The 14,297-nt window shown below is 42.9% G+C and overlaps 1 protein-coding gene across 7 annotated transcripts in view; it reads left to right on the forward strand.

Moving 5' to 3' along the window:
• Positions 1 to 14,297, forward strand: part of LOC134359321 (ATP-binding cassette sub-family C member 9-like) — a 199,682-nt gene that overhangs the window by 114,743 nt on the left and 70,642 nt on the right. For all 7 annotated transcript variants that reach the window (XM_063072379.1, XM_063072377.1, XM_063072373.1 and 4 more), the window contains 3 exons: positions 398 to 482; positions 1,095 to 1,175; positions 10,560 to 10,697. In XM_063072379.1, coding sequence (XP_062928449.1) covers positions 398 to 482; positions 1,095 to 1,175; positions 10,560 to 10,697 — 304 coding nt within the window. The remainder of the gene's footprint in view (positions 1 to 397; positions 483 to 1,094; positions 1,176 to 10,559; positions 10,698 to 14,297) is intronic.

The following is a 14,297-nucleotide window of genomic DNA, read 5'->3' on the forward strand; positions in this document are numbered from 1 at the left end:
GACAAAGGGTGGTCACACCAAATATTGATTTGATTTAGTTTTTACTGTTTACTGCTCTTTATAGTGAATTTTTGGTATTTTGATATTTATTTCATTATTTTGAAAGCATTTTCTCTTTACAGAATTTTTATACATGTGCTGAAGACTTTTGCAGAGTACTGTACATCATCTTCTAGCTTTGCTAATGTTATGGTACCTTCCTGTTTCATTAACTGTTTCCTTTTTCTATTTCCTGCTGTGATGATCGTATTTTGCCAGCCCAGCATGAAGTTTGGAAGAGCCAAGTTTTCCAGCCCCCTTTGAACCTGTATGTCCCTTGAACAGTGGCAGACACTATTGCTACTGAATTGTCTTGATGTCTTAATGCAGGCACACCTTTCATTTCTCGCCCTCTCAGGTACAAAGCCGTCATTGATGCCTGTTCACTTCAGCCTGACATTGATCTATTGCCATTTGGAGACCAAACTGAAATTGGAGAGAGGGTAAATACATGGACATGTATGATCTTGACCGTGCCGTTCACCTTGTAAATTTGATTCAGACTGTGAATGCTTTTCTCACTCACTGCAATTCTGATTTCACACGTGGGTGGAACACTGTGGGCATCATAAGTCAAGTGGTGGAGGGCTGACCTGTTTGTCACACCACTTAAGTTTCTGCCATATCATCCAAGCTGCATTGTTGAGGTGATATGAGAAGATACTTTTAAAATTGTAAACAGGAGGAAATCTGCAGATGCTGGAAATTCAAGCAACACACACAAAATGCTGGTGGAACGCAGCAGGCCAGACAGCACCCATAGGAAGAAGCACAGTCGACGTTTTGGGCCGAGACCCTTCGTCAGGACTAACTGAAAGAAGAGATAGTAAGAGATCTCTTCTTTCAGTTAGTCCTGACGAAGGGTCTTGGCCCGAAACATTGACTGTGCTTCTTCCTATGGATGCTGTCTGGCCTGCTGCGTTCCACCAGCATTTTGTGTGTGTTTTTTCAAATTGTGACTGGCTGGGTGGGCACTGTGGTTGATATGGACTGGTTAGTGTATGAAGGATTTTTTAAATTTCAAATCTGCTAATCATCTCACCTTGTTACTCTAGGGGATTAACCTGAGCGGAGGTCAGAGACAGAGAATCTCTGTAGCTCGAGCTTTGTATCAAGACACTGGTACAGTGTTCCTGGTAAGAATCCAACACATCTTGCATTGAGCATTATCTGTTTGTAGCCAATTGCAGCTGCTTTGTTGATGAGAATAAAATGAACCAGACTGTTCACTGCTCCATCCTTATTAACACCTGGCTAACACTTTAATCTGTCAACTGTGTTGTCCGTAATGGATGGGGTATTGATTCCCATAGCATGGAAACAAACCCTTTAATTCCACCTGTCCTTGCCAACCACATACCCATCCAAGGTAGTCCCATTTTCTTCTGGTTGGCCCATATCCTTCTAGGCCTTCTAAACCATTCAGATCCATGTACATCGGGAAGTGATGTTGTTTATACAGACTTTAGCAAATCTTTCAAGATGGTCCCTTGTGTCAGGTTGGTCTGGAAGGTTAGGACCCATAGAGCTAGTTATGTGGATTCAAAATTAGCTCAGAGGTAGGCAGCAGAGGGTGGTAGTTGAAGGTTCTTTCTCGGAATTGAAGTCAGTGACTAGTGATATGCTGCAGGGTAAGGTGTTGGGATCCTCATGAGTTGTTATAAGTGATTTGGATGAGAATGTAGAGACTTGGCCAGTAAGTTTGCAGATGAGGTAGACTTAGTGAAGAAGTTTACCGTAGATTGCAGGGGATCTTTATCTTGATTACTGAGAAGTGGGTCAAAGAGTGGCAAATGGATATCAAACAGATGAATGTGAGGAAGTCAATGAGCGTACGACTTGCAATATGAATGATTGGGATTGGGGGTTGCAATGGAACAGAGGGATCTCGGAGTAGGAGTGCCAAGCTTGTTGAAAGCAGCAGCATAACTATGAAGAGTGGTACAAAGGCTCTTTAGCACTTTGGCCTTCATTAGTCAGGGCATTGATTATAGGAGCTAGAGCAGTGTGCTGCAGTTGTGTAAGTTGTTGGTGAGGCCACACTTGGAGTATCGTGTGCAGTTTTGGTCACTCTGTTATAGGAAAAATGTGGATAACCTGAAAGAGTGCAAAAAAGATTTATCAGGATGTTGTCAGAACTAGAAGGCCAGAGTTGTGGAGAAAGGTTGACAAGGCCATGTCTTTGTAACACCAGCTGGCAGGCTCTTTCCAGTCTCCACCCAGCTAACAGGAGTCACCTGCCACTTGTTTCTAACTCATCACCTGCAGCCTATTTAAACCCAGGTCTCATCCACAATTGTTGTTCACTCATCGAACCAGCCAGCCTCAACCAGTTGCGCCTAGCCTTCAGTTACCTTGTCATGTCAAGTACTCGTTCTCTCTTGTTTTGTCTTCATGACTTGCTATTTTGCAGTTTATTATTAAAGTGATTGCGCACTACTAAATCGTCCCTGCCGCTCTCCATTTGGGTCAAGCTTCCTCTACTTTTCCTGACATGGAGAATGAGGGGTGACCTCATAGAGGAGTTTAAAATTATGAGAGTTATAGATAAGCTGGACGGTAATAGACTTTTCCCCAGGGTTGGGGAGTCCAAAACTGGGGGGGGGGGTGGCGTAGGTTTAGGGTGAAAGGGAAAAGGTTTGAAAGGAATCTGGGAGACATTTCTCACCCAGTGGGTGGTGAGTATATAGAATGAGCTGCCAGAGGAAATGATTGAGGCAGGTATAATAGTATAATTTAAGAAGCACTTGGTTGGCTGTGTGGAGGGGCGAGGCTTAGAGGGGTATGAGCTAAATGCAGGAAATTGGGACTAGCTAGGTGGACAGGTTGAACCGGAGGTCCTGTATGCATGCTGCATTGTTCCATGAGAATATGCCCTGTCCAAATTCCTTTTAAAAGACAGATGTTACTGTATGTACCTGGACCACTTCCTCTGGCTGCTCATTCAGTATATGCATCATCTTCTAAGGGAGAACCTCGGAGTCCTTTCTCAGGAATACCTGGCACTCCTACCTAGGAATGTTGGGATGGAAAGCTACCCAGCAAGCCTCTGATGTTTGAGAGAGCAATGCCTCTGACTCTGGCAACTCTTTTCACAGCTGTGCCTCAGAGGACTTTCAGCTGTTATTTCTGCAGCCTCACTTTTGTTTTTCATCAGGTTGTTCATCATATTGGAGTGTTGGCGCGTGGCCAAGTGGTTAAGGTGTCGGTCTAGTGATCTGAAGGTTGCTAGTTGGAGCCTCAGCTGAGGCAGCGTGTTGTGTCCTTGAGCAAGGCACTTAACCACACACTGCTCTGCGATGACACTGGTGCCAAGCTGTATCGGCCCTAGTGCCCTTCCCTTGGACAACATTGGTGGCGTGGAGAGGGGAGACTTGCAGCATGGGCAACTGCTGGTCTTCCATACAACCTTGCCCAGGCCTGCGCCCTGGAAGCCTTCCAAGGCGCAAATCCATGGTCTCACAAGACTAACGGATACCTATCAATATAGTGTTGTGGTGATAGAATTGGGTTCCACCCTTTCTTCAGGTTTAGTCCATTGCCAGCACTTCCTGGTATTGGTTGTGCTGTTATTCTCCTGATTGCTCTGATTGGTTTGAGATTGTGCTGGGACAAAAAATACAAAGAATTTTCCTGAAATGGGTTGTATGCGATGAAGTCATGTCTTACTGCCATCCCCTGAAGTAGCTAAAGTTGTATAGTAAACTATATTTCAGTTCTTTATCTCAATCTCTAGTGTCATTATGTTTATTTTATTGCAGATTTTGCACACATGTAAGTTATACTTGTCTTCATCTTGCAGTGTGCTGTGATACTACTGCAAAAAGTTAATTTATCATGAAATTTACATCCAGTGTGTGTATTCCTATGAGAACAATAAATTGTACTTGGACAAAACTTTTTATAAATGTAAAGTGCTTCATAATGATTGAAACTGTTTGCTGTTGAATCAATATTGTGTTGATTCTCATCTTTTTAGCAATGCAACACTGGGAGTATCAGACACACCGCCTGTAAAAGAGCCTGTGTATTGTTCCTCCCTGCTACCAGCTATCGTCCCAGTTCCATTTAATTATACATGGAACCAATACACATAGAGCAAGTTTCCAGAAACCTACTTTTTAAATTGTTTGTGGCCATTTCAGTGCTATCATTAAGCATTAGGCTTTTTGATCAACATTTACAGCTGCTGGAATATCTCTATGTCACAGCTGAGAGAACAGGAACTCAGGATCATCAGTTATGCAGCTTAAGAGAAGAGAGTTGAGCAGTTCTCCTGGGTGAAAAGCTCTTGTCTCACTTTGAACAATGCAATATTTCACCTGATCAAGATCCAGAAATGAATTCTTTGGTATTTATTTTTAGGAAAAACTGTTATGATCTTGAATGCGCCAGGAGCCGATTCAATGGTAACTTTGGGAAAAGGAATTGGATATTAAAAAGGAAAATCTTGGAGCAATGCAGAGAAAAAGAAGAGCTGGCACAGGCAATAGTGATATCTTTTTAGACCTTAAGATGTAGGAGCAGACTTAGGCCGTTCAGTTCATCGAAACTGCTCCACCGTTCCATGGCTGATTTATTTTCCCTCTCAGCCCCATTTTCAGGCTTTCTCCCTGTAACCATTGACAACCTTACTAATCAAGAACCTATCAACCACTGCTTTAAATGTACCCAATGACTTGGCCTCCACAGCCGTCTTTAGCAATGAATTCCACAGATTCACAATACTGCTCACAGTACTCCGTTTGTGGACTTATCAGTGTCTTATAAAGCCTCAGAATTTTATATTCTATTCTATACCTCTTGAAATGAATGCTAATATTTGCATAAACCCACAGGGTATAGTCCATCTGGTCCAGGTGACTTGTCTACCTTCAGATCTTTCAACTTTCCAAGCATTTTCTCCTCAATAATAGCAACTGCACTCTGTCCTGACACTCCCAAAGCTCTGACATACTGGTCACTTCCACAGTGAAGAGTGATGCAAAATATTTAGTCAGTTGTCCACCATTTCTTCGTTCCACTGCTACCTCTCCATCATTATTTTCCAGTGGTCCGATATCCACTCTTACCTCTCCTTTACTTCTTATATATCTTAAAAAGATTTTGGTGTCCTCTTTTATGTTATTGGTTAGCTAACCTTAGTATTTCAACTTTTCTCTCATTATTGCAGTTGTAATTGCCTTTTGTTTGGTTTTAAGGTTCCCAATCCTCTAGATTCCAACTAATTTTTGCTATATTGTATGCCCTCTCTTTTGCTTTTATGCTGTCTTTGATTACCCTTATGAGTCTCGGTTGCCTCATCCTCCCTTCAGCATACTTCTTCTTTGAGATGAATCAGTCCTGTGTCTTCTAAAATTCTCCCAGAAACACCAGTCATTGCTGCTGTAGTCATCCCTGCAAGTCAGCGTTCTAATCATCTTTGGTCAGCTCTTCTCTCAAGACTCTGTAGTTCCCGTTACTCCACTGTAATAATAGTCCATCTGATTTTAGCCTCTTCTCAAACTGCAGGGTAAAATCTGTCATATTGTTATTGACTCCTAAAGGTTCCTTTTCTTTAAGCTCCCTGATAAAATCTGCTTCATTTCACAATTTTCAATCCAGAATTGCCTTTTCCCAGTGAGCTCAACCGTAAGCCATCTTGTAGGCATTCTGCAAGTTTGTTCTCCTGGGATCCAGCACCAACTTGATTTTCCACATTTGTCCACAATCCCTAACATTGGAGCAGAATTTTGCGATTTGGCTCATTGATTCTGTTCTACCATTCCACCATGGCTAATTTATTATCCCTCTCAAGCCCATTCTCCTGCCTTCTCCCCATAACCTTTGATGCCCTCACTAAACAAAGCACATACAAAATGCCGAAGGAGGTCAGCAGGGCAGGCAGCATTTTGTATGTCTTACTCTGGCCTTCCAGCATCTGCAGAATGTGTGTGTTTAATTAAGAACCTGTTAACCTCTGCTTTAAGTATATCAATGACTTGGTCTCCACAGCCATCTGTGGCAATGAATTCCACAGATTCACCGATCACTTGCTATAAAGAAATTCCTCCTCAACTCTCTTCTAAAGGGATTTCCTGAGGCTGTGCCCTGTGGTCCTTGACTACTACGCTACTGGAACCATCCTCTCCATAATTCCAAGCTAATGAACAGTTAACATTCTCTGTAATTGTACTTCTGTTTAATGTCTTATGTTGTTATGTAAACTAACTGTACTTAATGAGTATTTTACAAGCACTTAAAATGGAATGAAATTTGTTACTGGTATTCTTTTGCTAACTAACAATGCTTCTATTTCTAAACTGCTCATCTTTGAAGACAAGAAAATGTTCAAAGTCATACACTTCACTGGATTTTTGAATTAACTAAAGAACAAGATTGCCATAATAGTTGGTTTGCTACCACAACGATACTGAGCTAATGGGCTGAATTTACTTGGTTTTGTATTCACTTGTGCTGGAATCTGAATGTGTAGTAACATCTGTAGTTAGCATCACAGTTCTGGGGCAACTGAACATCTTACAATTAAACGCCGGCCACATTAGCTGCTCAGGGAGTTTCCTGTTGTGTTCATTAATGCTGTTCCCATCCCCTCCGACCCGAGCAGAACTGCCAAAGGAGAGCTTTGCAGTATCATCAGCTCTCTAAAAACAAGCATCTGGACTGTCTCTTTGATAATTGCGGAAGACTCCAATCATGTTAACCTGCAGGACATTTTACCCAAATTCCACCAACTCGTCCCCATGACCATGAAGGAAAACAAACAGACTGGACAATGTTTATACAAACTGACACGGTACTTACAAAACCATCCCACACCCTTATCTTGGCCTCTCTGACCACATGTCCATACTGTTAATCCCAGCATAACGACTACTGCTGAAAATGTAGAAACCAATCAAGAGAATCGTTTTTGTATGGTACAACGAAGCAATCTCTATACTTTAGGACAGGTTGGTAGATTTTATTACTTAAAGGGTTGTGGAAATCTGAACTTTGCCTTCTCCCGCCCCCACCAAAAAGGCTGTGGACTCAGAGTTAAGTAGGATAAAGATGAATAGATTTTCATTCAGTTTGGGATCAAAGAACCATTGAAGGTTTATGATACAATAGGAGGTCATTCAGCCCACCACCTGTGTTGGTTAAAAGAAAGACATTCCCAATTTAAGCTCACCTTCCAACACCACACCCGGCATCTCTGAATGCACAACATGTCGAATCTTGGTGGATGGGCTACAGCAGGTGATCGCTAATCAAGTGGCCACTCAGTATATGCTTGATCATGGCCCTTCAAGTATACAGCTCAGTGGCCACTTTATTAGGTACCACCTGCTGTAGCCCATCCACTTCAAGATTTGACATGCCCTTCTGCACACCGCTGTTGTTATGTGTGGTTATTGAAGTTACTGTCACCTTCTTGTCAGCTTGAACCAGCTGGCCATTTCCTCTGAACTCTCTCATTGATCAGGTGTTTTTGCCCACAGAACTGCCACTCACTATATCCGTATGATTAGCACACCATTCTCTGTAAACTCCAGACACTGCTGTGTGTGAAAGTCCCAGGAGATCAGCAGGAGATCTGAGATACTCAAACCACCCCATCTAGCACCAACTTTTGATTCTATGATTTCTTATCCATTCTGATGTTTGGTTTGAACAACAACTGAACCTCTTGACCATGTCTACACGCTTGTATGCATCGACTTGCTGCCACATGATTGGCTGAATGTATATTTACATTAATGAGCAGGTGTACCTAATAAAGTGGCCACTGAGTGTGTATCCAAGCAGTTGATAAATGTGATGAGACTCTCCCTGTGCTGCTCTATGAGGCCGTAAGTTCTAGATCACACTACTCACAAGGAAGGAGGAGACCGTTGTTCTTTCTTCGCTCTTCTAATCCTTTAATGGATTACTTTAGGCTTCTTGACTTTTTGACCCAGCTACTAAGAGAAATACATCCACTCTATTTATACTCTTCTAGGCCCCACATGTTGTCCCTCAATCATTTTTCAGTTCCAAAGTAAGCAGCCACAGCCTGTGGATCAGGTGTGGATAAATGGGGGTTAAAATTCAGAATAGCTAAAACCGTCCTGAATGATTAATCCTCCCCATTCCGGATTGAATCCACAAGTTTGCCTTGTGTTGGCTTTCAGTTCTTGTGCCTTTGAGTATTTAAGTAAGCCAGCTCTCCCAAACCATCCTGGACATGGACGGGATCCCTTCAATCTGTGTTATTCGTGCTGGTTACAAAAGAAACCTCCATCTTAATCCTTCCTTCCAACACCTGGTCCATATCTGTGCAAGCCACTGTTCTTCAAGTACACATGAAATATTATATAAATGTTACATGTGTGCCAGTACCACTCTTTCAGGCACTGAGTACCAGACCTCTACCACCCTCTCCCCTCATTCCCTCTCTAATTCTTACAATTATTTTTAAATCTATGGCTGCTTGTTTTGGCTTCTGCACATGAAAATCAGTACTTCATATTTATTCTATCTCGTTTCTTCAAACTTCATACACGTCAGACATTTCTCCACTAGTCCTTGTCTAAGGGAAAACAATCTCAAAGTTTCCAACCTTAGAGCTGGTCAGTTATAGTCCTGTACATCTTCCTCTCCACCCACTCTAGTACATTGATCAGGGTAGTGCAGTGGTTGTTGTCTATATGGACTTGAGTAAAGCATTTGATAAAGTTCCTCATAGTCGGCTGATCCAGAAAATTAAAGTGCATGGGATCCATGGAGAGTTGGTAAATTGGATTGAAATTAGCTTGGCCGTAGAAGACAGGGGGTAGTGCCGGAATGTTGTTATTCTGACTGGAGGTCTGTGATTAGTTTTTTTTTTGAAGTTTGTGACTTGTACAACAAAAAATTGAAATGTACAGTGAGATGCATGCAACACACACAAAGTGCTGGAGGAACTCAGTAGGCAGGCAGCATCTATGGAAAAAAAGTACAGTCGATGTTTCAGGCCGAGGTCCTTCGGTGCGTTGTTTGTATCAGCAATCAGCACAGTCTGTGGAGAGCCTGCAAGTGTCACCTTGCTTCCTGCACTAAAGTAGCATGCCCTCGACTTGATAACCCTGACCTGTATGTATTTGGAATGTGGGAAGAAACAGAAGGACCTGGAGGAGATCCACACGGTCACAGGAAGAGCATACAAACTCCTTGCAGACAGCATTGGGAATTGAACTCCAATCATGATCGCTGGCACTATGAAGCATTACACTAATGGCTACGCTATCGTGTCACCCACCCCCCCAATCAAAAGTAGCGATGGTCTGATCTGCAAGTTTGCAGAAGGCATTAGATTTGGTGGAGTTGTGCATGGCGAGGAGCATTGTCAAAGAGTACAGAAGATATAGATTGGTTGGAGATGGGTGGAGAAATGGCAGATGGAATTTAATCTGGATAAGTGTGAGGTGTTACGCTTTAGGAGATCAAATGTAAGAAGAAAGTAGACAGTAAGTGGTGGTACCCTCAGTGATGTGCAGTGAGAGGGATCTTGGGTTGCAAGTCCATACCTATCCGAAAGAGGCAACACAAGGAGTTTCAGTAAAGAAACCATGCAGTATACTTGCATTTATTGGTCAGGGCATTGACTATAAATTTGGAAACTGTTTAAAACTTTGGTCAGGAGTAAAGTGTGCATTTCTGGTCACTGCATTATAGAATGTGAAGGCTTTGGAGAGGGTGGAACAGAGATTCACCAGGAGGTTGCCTGGATTAGAGAGTATTAGCTATAAGGAGAAGTTGGATAAATTAGGATTGTTTTCTCTGGAGCATCAGAGAGTGAGGGAACACCTGATAGAAATATATATAGTTATGAGAGGCATAGTTAGGGTAGATGATGTCTTTTTCACACGGTGACAATGTCAGATATTTGGGATGGGGATAGATTTAAGATGGGGGGGGTTAAGTTTATGGAAGATTTGCGAAGCAGAGATTGGTAGGCATCTGGAACAGGTGAGGTGCTAAAGCAGATATGGTAGCAACATCTGAGAAGCATTAACAGGCAGAGGTTGGAGGGATACAGACCATGTGCAGGTAGTTGGATTTAGTTTAAATTGACATTATTGTTGGCTTAGACATTGTGGGCTGAACTTGACTATCCCTGTGATATATTCTATGCACTTCTGCCTTTATGAATCAAAGGTTACTCTCCTTGACATTGCCTGAGGCACAGATCATGAGGAAATATACGTTTGTACAGTAACTGCAGATGGGGGATGAAAATTTTGTTTCACAGCTATTCAGTGGGTTTTGATGAAGTGATGACTCTGAGGGGTCAGGCAATCAATGCGAAGATATGGCAGCAGAAGGGTTAGATACAGGAGATCATGAGGGGAATTTTCTAGCTAATGTCACATCGGAGTTTTCGACCCTTGGAGTAAGTACAACCCATTAAATGCTTTCCCACTACAGTCACTAACTAAGAAACGTTTGAACATGGGGCTGAAGTACTGGTTTATTCCTGTAAGTGCTCGAGTGTCCCTTTGTTTTACCCCCACCAGGATGATCCTTTCTCTGCCCTGGATATTCACCTCAGTGATCACCTGATGCAGGAAGGAATCCTCAAATTCCTGCGAGAAGACAAGCGGACCGTAGCTCTGGTGACACATAAACTGCAGTACCTGACACATGCTGACTGGGTAAGCAAGAACTCCGAGCAATTCGGACTCGTGTCTTGCAGTTGACGCCTTGATGTAGATCTTGATTTTTTATCATCCATGTAGTATGATGCCAGCAAGCTGCAGCCTACATGCGTTTTATAACCACCTTTCAGGTCCTCCTTAATTTCTTTCTTAGCTCCTTCAAGTCTGCCTGTGGAGCTTCTTGTTCTGTCTATATCACTAATAACAGTACTGTATGGACCACAGTCTCTAACGATTCACATCCACTCCATCCGGCCCAGAATATTTTGCCAAATACGCAATGATGACCTTAACCCTGGCACAGGGATCCCGGATCCAGGATCCTGATCCTGCAAAACAGCATTCTGGAAACATGCCTGATTCAGATTGACGTTAGTTTAATCTCATATACACCATGCTGTAATGAAATTCCTTGTTCGCAGGAAGTTCACAGAGTAAACCATCTGCATGTTGATTATAAATACAGGAAATACAGTGACAATTGTAAAAGGCAATGGAAAATTGCGAAGTATTGGAGAGCAAATAGCACCCCCCACCCGCCCATCCTCATCTATCTCTACCCCTGTAACTGTACTGCACTGTAGACACTTTAAACCACTTTTTATAATGTTGTTTACATTGTAAATAAATGCCGGCATTTATTTATTTATGCTCATTTATTCCATATCTGTCCTTTAACCTCGAACTTTATCAGCCTTTTTTCTATTTTTATTTATATGCAAAGCTGTACTTTTTACATAATTCTTTATAATTGATGAATGGTGTTGTTACTTGCATTTCACATCCTGACCAACACCCCACAGCAAATCCCGAATACATGTAAATGTATATGGTGAATAAAGTTGATCCTTGATCCTTGAAAAGAAATAGAAGAGACAAAATCAAGAGTTCAAGAATGTGGTTTCAGTGTTCTTTCTATCATTATCCTCTCACCCTTTCAAGCTGAGCATGAATGACACTATAGAATTGGCCCTGGTTGCACGCTAGGGAAAATCTATCTCCTAGCTGTGCCCAGAACAAAATAAAGGTTTAAGCACAGAATGTCCTTGGGGGTCTCCTGAACTGCCTGCCTGCTCCTTTTTTTCATCTGTGTGCCAGTCCCCCATTGCCCCTCTGCCTGCATTTTTTTGCACTATGTCCGGAAACGTACTATCCACAAAGCACTCAGTTCATGGATATACTGGGGTGACCAACTGTTACTCAACTTCCAAAGCTTAGAACACAAGCTCCTCCAACTGATGACACTTCCTACACCTCTGGTTGTCCAAGATACAGAAGATGCCCTGGAGTTCACTCATTACACAGGAGGTTACTTGAGTTAACCTGCAGGAACTTGCAATGGCCTTGATCTATGTTTAAATCACATTCTTGTTACTCATTAGGCCAGTTTCCTGCATCCCCTTTACTTGCCAGACTTTATTTTCCCAGTGTAAAAAATAATCTTGCAACATTAATATTGTTACTTATCGAATGTTATACCGTTTGTTCCAAACTTGATGGTGGTGGTGATTGTTACATTTGACACTTCTTCGAACACCCAAATATACAACCCCGGTACTTGATCAAAATTGGAATTGACTTATTATTGTCAAATGTACTGACATACAGTGAACATCTTCTGTTTGTGTGTCACTCAGGCAGTTCATATCATGCGTTAAGTGCTTTGATGTAGTAAATGTTCAAATTAAATTTATGATCAAAGTTTGTATCTGTCACCATATTCTATCCTGAGATTCGTTTTCTCAGAGCAGGAGATGGATCTCAGTGCAGTATATGGTAGTAAAAAGAAAAGAGGATGCTGAATATAGGGTAGCAGACTCTGGACATGTTTAGTCATTTACAAGTTCACAAACAAGAGAAAATCTGCAGATATTGGAAATCGAGGCAACACATTCAGGGTGCTTAGGAACTCAGCAGGCCAGGCAGCATCTATGGCAAAGAGTACAGTCCACACTTCAGCCCAAAACCCTTCATCAGTCCACACTAGTTTTCATCAAATTCACATTAGCTTTCTGTAACCAATCCATGCGTCCAGAAGACTGACATTTCTGTCCTTGATAGTTGTTTTGAAATCTCCCCACTATTAAGGCTAAATTGACTGGTCTGTATTCACCAGGTTTATCCCTGCACAATTCCTTGAATGAGTTTTTAACCCACCATTTACACAACTTGAACATTCTTGACCTCTAGAAATAAAACTTAGCATTCCAGAGGTCTTTCTGATTATTTTCTGTACCTATCGATGAAATCTCAATGGCTTTTTAAAAATCTGTCTATGGAGTTCTGGTTTCACTTAGAAGACCAGCATTTACTGCTCATCCCTAGCAGCACACACAAAAAATGTTGGTGGAATGCAGCAGGCCAGGCAGCATCTATTGGCAGAGATACAGTCGACGTTTCAGGCCGACACCCTTTGTTGGGACTAACTGAAAGAAGAGATAGTAAGCCTTCAGACTCTCACAGCTACCTGGACTATTCCTCTTCCCACCCTGTCTCTTGCAAAAATGCCATCCCCTTCTCACAATTCCTCCGTCTCCGCCGCATCTGCTGTCAGGATGAGGCTTTTCATTCCAGGACGAAGGAGATGTCCTTTTTTAAAGAAAGGGGCTTCCCTTCCTCCACCATCAACTCTGCTCTCAAACGCATCTCTCCCATTTCACGCACATTTGCTCTCACCCCATCCTCCCGCCATCCCACTAGGAATAGGGTTCCCCTGGTTCTCACCTACCACCCCACCAGCCTCCGGGTCCAACATATTATTCTCCGTAACTTCCGCCACCTCCAACGGGATCCCACCGCTAAGCACATCTTTCCCTCCCCCCCTCTCTCTGCTTTCCGCAGGGATCGCTCCCTACGAGACTCCCTTGTCCATTCGTCCCCCTCATCCTTCCCCACCGATCTCCCTCCCGGCAGTTACCCTTGTAAGCGGAACAAGTGCTACACATGCCCTTACACTTCCTCCCTCACCACCATTCAGGGCTCCAGACAGTCCTTCCAGGTGAGGCGACACTTCACCTGCGAGTTGGCTGGGGTGATACACTGCGTCCGGTGCTCCCGATGCGGCCTTCTATATATTGGAGAGACCCGACGCAGGCTGGGAGACTGTTTCACTGAACGCCTATGCTCTGTCCGCCAGAGAAAGCGGGAACTCCCAGTGGCCACATATTTTAATTTCACATCCCATTCCCATTCTGATATGTCTATCCACGGCCTCCTCTACTGTAAAGATGAAGCCTTCAGGTTGGAGGAACAACACCTTATATTCCGTCTGGGTAGCCTCCAACCTGATGGCATGAACATTGACTTCTCTAACTTCCATTAATGCCCCACCTCCCCTTCGTACCCCATCCCTTATTTATTTAGTTATTGTTGTTATTTTTTCTTCTTTCCTCCTTTTTTTCTCTCTTTTTTCTCCCTCTGTCACTATAACTCCTTGCCCAACCTCTGGGTCTCCCCCCCCCACCCTTTTCTTTCTCCCTAGGCCTCCCGTCCCATGATCCTCTCCCTTCTCCAGCCTGGTATCCCTTTTGCCAATCTACTTTCCGGCTCTTAGCTCCATCCCTCCCCCTCCTGTCTTCTCCTATCATTTCAGATCTC

This window comes from Mobula hypostoma, chromosome 20, assembly GCF_963921235.1.
Source record: "Mobula hypostoma chromosome 20, sMobHyp1.1, whole genome shotgun sequence".
NCBI classification, from domain to species: domain Eukaryota; kingdom Metazoa; phylum Chordata; class Chondrichthyes; order Myliobatiformes; family Myliobatidae; genus Mobula; species Mobula hypostoma.